This window comes from Pangasianodon hypophthalmus, chromosome 3 (assembly GCF_027358585.1).
Source record: "Pangasianodon hypophthalmus isolate fPanHyp1 chromosome 3, fPanHyp1.pri, whole genome shotgun sequence".
Classification (NCBI taxonomy): domain Eukaryota; kingdom Metazoa; phylum Chordata; class Actinopteri; order Siluriformes; family Pangasiidae; genus Pangasianodon; species Pangasianodon hypophthalmus.
This window is the reverse complement of record NC_069712.1, coordinates 1747501-1752500: the sequence shown is the minus strand read 5'-3', so window position 1 is coordinate 1752500 and position 5000 is coordinate 1747501. Positions and strand designations below refer to the sequence as shown.

Genomic DNA, 5000 nt, shown 5'->3' with positions numbered 1-5000 from the left:
AAATTTCGCTGCTGTTTTCACCAAACTGACATTTTGCAATAAAACTACATCATGTTATGACATCACTTCCTGTCACAAAGTGCTGCTGCATGACGTCTGTTTTATGCATGATGTGTTTAAGGAGACACAGTGACAGAAGACAGGAGATACAGATTACAGTGAGAGAAAAAAGGATGAGTGGAAGAAACAATAAAGGAAGAAAGAGATAAATGGAAGAAAAATAGTGAGGAGAAAGAAAGAGAGAGAGAGAGAGAGAGAGAGAGAGGGAGAGACGGAAGAGGAAGATGTGAAGTCAGGAAAGAGAAAAAAAAGTTGGAAAAAAGATGGAGAGAGGCAAGAAGGGAAATAGAGATGAAGAAGAGAGAGATGTAAAAAAAAAATAAGAGAGGAAAGATAGAAAAAAAAGGATGAAGGAAGAGTGAGAGAAAGAAATAGTTGGGAATGAAAGAGAGCGAAACAGAAAGAATGACTGAGTGAAGAAAGAAAAAGAGACAGAGAGAGAGAGAGAAGAGTGATAAGTGAAAGAAAGAATGAAGGAAGAGATCGAGAGAAAAGAAAGAAGGTGTTTAATTAGTGCACTAATTGTTTCTAACGAGATATAAATCATTAATAGAGTGTTAATACGTTATCAGTTAATTGTTTATAAGCTGAGGCAGTGATTCCTGACACTGAATTTGACCATTTGAGACAGGTTGTATATCCGAGGTGATTAGTGTAGAGGATATTATATATTATAAACCTAATAAAGTAGCAGGTTAGCAAGAATAAAAGTTTACTAGTTTAACTCGATACTAATCGTGGTCATAAACCGTAACGCCATCGGAGGAATATCAACAGCCATAAACGAGAGAAGGAGTGAGGACGGATTAAATAACCAAACTAATCACGAACTAGACACCAGACAGGTGAACACGTTAGGATAACAGACCAATGATGAGAAAGGGGTGGAGACAGGACAAAAAAACACAAAACAAATGCTACACTAAACTCCGCCCTGAACAATTTGCATATTGATGTTTATATTTATAATTAACGTGATCAACAACAACCACGATTTATTGTATACTGAAATTCCGTGTTGACGTTTTTAGTTTATCGACGTTACCCACAATGCCATTGGACTGCCACCTACCTGCTGATAGCGGCGCAGAGGGATTTCGCCCTCGCGTCATCTCTACCTAATCAGAGCGATGCAGCGGCGCTTTAGTGCTTCAGTCTGTACACATCAGCTAGATCCGAAAGCTGTAGAAGGTAAATGGACTGAAATTCCAGAAATATTCCAGGAACAAACACACCTCCACACGGAGAACTAATCCTGTCTAAACAGGGCTTTAAAAAAAAAAAAAAAAAAACTTTGCTGACATGAATAGGAATTAAATTCATTTGGAGAATTGGTTCGTTTGCGAGTCTGCAGTGGTTGCCATGACGACGATGGTGACAGCTTTTACCTCGTCACATATCAACAAAGTGGAAAGGGGGAAAAAAGTTTTTGATGATATTTACACAGCATTATCAACAGCAGCCATTCATTTTAATCCCCATGAACACACACACACACACACACACACACACGACCCAGGCTAATGCTTCTCTCAACAAATACACACACACACACACACTCTCTCTCTCTCTTACAGAGTGCTCTTACTGTAACAGAGACAGAGCTCTCACCTCTGCTTTTGTCCCATGAAGGACTGATGGGTCTAAATGGACAGAGAGAGAGAGAGAGAGAGAGAGAGAGAGAGAGAGAGAGAGAGAAGGAGTGAAGGGAGCATACCCGAGGAGACGGAGTGTTTAGGGTTGGTGTTGGACTGAAGCGTGTGTCATGTTGAATGAAACAAGGGCAGAAAGACTGTAATTACTGCTGAGGAGCCATTAGGACCAACATGTGCTGCTACTGCTAACTAATGGACTCACAACACGAGTGTGTGTGTCTGTGTGTGTCTGTGTGTGTGTGTGTGGACCAAATCACAGAGTTGACAGAGCAAGACAATTAGCTGCAGCTAAACATTAGACACGGCCTCTGTGCTCTGTGTGTGTAAACGTGAGAGAGAGAGACAGAAAGGCAGAAAGAGAGAGAGGATAGACAGATAGATAGATACATAGATAGATAGATAGATAGATAGATAGATAGAAATGGATTGAAAGAAAGAGAGAGAGGAAGGGAGAGAGACAGACTAGACAGAGAGAGAGAGACAGAAAGGCAGAAAGAGAGAGCGACAGAGTGAGATAGATAGATAGTGAGAGATATATAGAGATAGAAATGGAATGAGAGAGAGAGAGAGAGAGAGAGAGAAAGAGGAAGGGAGAGAGACAGACAGACTAGACAGAGAGAGAGACAGAAAAAGAGCGAGAGAGAGAGACAGCATTCGTCCTCGAGGAATCATTTGAACGTTACACAAACAGCAATCGTCCCATATTACACTCCTCACTCACCTCCATTACTGTCCCACTCAACAGGGCCAAATTTACTGATACACACACACACACACACACACACACACACACACACACACACACACACACAAATTTGATTTCGGTATTTGCCAACAGAGACAGATAGAGCCACATCATTCTCCAGAGCTTTACTACTATGCGTAATGTGTGTGTGTGTGCGCGTGTGTGTGTGGGTGTGTGGGTGTGTGCGTGGGTGTGTGGGTGTGTGCGTGTGTGTGTGTGCGTGTGTGTGTGTGTGTGGGTGTGTGGGTGTGTTAATCACTCACCTGGACAGGTGGCGCATCACGAGCGGCCTGAAAGAGTAAAGAAAGATCAGATAAGTGTCACAGCTGTTTCACATTAAATAATGTGGAGGAGGAGCTATGGATATTCAAGGAGGAGGAGGAGCTATGTTTATTTAACATTTAGGGAATACCTTTAATTTGTGGGAGGAGCTAGGAGTATTTAAGTATTTGAAGAATAATCGTAATTTGTGGGAGGGGCTAGGAATATTTAATATTTGAATAATCGTAATTTGTGGGAGGGGCTAGGAGTATTTAACCAATAATATTAACTTCTGGGAGGAGCTAGGTATATTCTCCTAGTGATGAAGTCATGACTACTGATCATGCCTGGCCATAATGCTCAGTGTTTACGGGCATGAAAGATTCACACGGCTACAGATGATGTCGTTGTTGTTGTTGTTGTTGTTGTTGTTGTCGTTGGTTAGCTAGCTGGTTAAGTTACGCAGGTGATCAGTAGTGATAGCTTTAGGCGTTGTATGTTTTGTTGAGTATTAATGCGATGAAGCAGTGGATTAGCAAAATAAATAACTGTTCTGACAGCGCGTGATAGCGGACTTCAGGTACGGTTTAGCTTAATAGCGTCAGAAAACAAGAAATAATAACAAATATTGTTTAAATGTTGCTATATAATTACTGTATGTGTATTAGCGCTAGCCAGCTAAATATTTCCAGAAGTGAGTCCTCCCTTTGTATCTGTTGTGTTTTTTTGGATTGCTGATTGTTGTTTTTCAGTTCAGTAACATTAACCTTTTCTTATTAAGAGAGGTTTATGAAAAGAAAATTAAAAGCTCTTTGTACAAAGCTTGTGCATTTTTTGTTCAATAAAGTAATGGAACAACAAAAGAAAAAACAGCACAGATGATTTTCATTTTTAATGACGATCAGTGAAGTTAGCTACTTTTACGTAGTAGCCTGTAGTGTAGCTCGCTAGTTTAAATCATGAGCAGCTCGAGAGTCAACAATACGCATGTAGCTTCAACACCAACATCGTACGGCACATTTACAAGAATCAGACGGATTTCTTTCTTTCGCCAAGTTTCCAAAAACAACTACCGATAAATTTGTGCGACAAACGTATTCTAGTATTTACTAGATACAGCACAATGTCAGTTTTTCTTTTCCGATACTGATAGTGAAACCTTGAGTATCATAGTTTTTCTTATAAAACAGATTTTTTTCTTACAAAAAGATTTTTTAAATGCAAATTCAGGACAAAAAAAATACAACTTACACAAAACCACAGCTTTCACACACACAAAAATCACGCACAGCAAAACAGAATAAATATAAGAAAGTCTAAAAAAAATCTGTGTTTATGTATAAAACATTTCCTGTTTTTTTTCCAAATCCATTTTGTGTATTTGTTACAGGATCAGATAAAATTCATTCTTTTTTCTGCTGAAATGCTCGCTATCAGATCAGCGCCATTTTAAAGTCTTTTTTAAAGTGTATAAGAGAGGAAAGCGTGTGAGTAAAGGGTTAACACACACTCTGAGAGGTCCGTCAGAGTGTGTGTGTGTGTGTGTGTGTGTGTGTGTGAGAGACAGGCATGTATTAGCGGAGACACCGCTGGTCACGTTAATGGGGAAATTGCACTGAGAGGAAGGACAAGCAATTATAATCTGGCGGCGTCCCCACCGGACACACACTGATTTAGTGAGAAAGCTGCCTTTTCCCGTGCACGCCGCTGTGACAGCCTTCCAGATGTCAATCAAATTACCCGCTATTTACAGTTGATTTGCCCGCGTCGTTCGCAATATTCCCTCTCCGAGCTGATCGCTCCGGTGCAGGAAGGAAGAGGGGGGAGGACAAAGGGGGGGGGATGTGTTGAGTGGGTAAGGGTGAGGAATTCTGGGAAATGTCATGTGTTTTTTTCGCTCTCGGAGGGGCATTTCTTCGCTGGAAGAAGAGTTTCAGCCGCACATGCAAATCCGACCCGGGGGAGGAACCGGTGGCGCTTTTAATGGAGTTCAGGAAAACTCATTTTGCAGAGCCGAGACTCTGCGGAGAATAATAATAATAAAACACGGCCTGCTATTGGACAGTGGACTGAGTGTGTGTGTGTGTGTGTGTGTGTGTCTCAGAGAGGTGATGTACACTCTATTGATCAGTAGCTGAGATTTAGACCAGTGTGTGTGTGTGTGTGTGTGTGTGTGTGTGTAGCTAATAAAAGAGACACTCCGTCTTCTTCACTCAGCCATAATGCATTATACATAACAGGAAGAGACACAATACACATCTGAAATCACACACACACAC

At 41.0% G+C, this 5000-nt stretch overlaps 1 protein-coding gene across 2 annotated transcripts in view; it reads right to left on the bottom strand.

Annotated features, from left to right (window-relative positions):
* Positions 1-5000, bottom strand: part of bnc2 (basonuclin 2) — a 204030-nt gene that overhangs the window by 143212 nt on the left and 55818 nt on the right. For both annotated transcript variants that reach the window (XM_034302883.2, XM_034302884.2), the window contains exon 2: positions 2724-2750. In XM_034302883.2, the coding sequence (XP_034158774.2) occupies positions 2724-2750 (27 nt within the window). The remainder of the gene's footprint in view (positions 1-2723; positions 2751-5000) is intronic.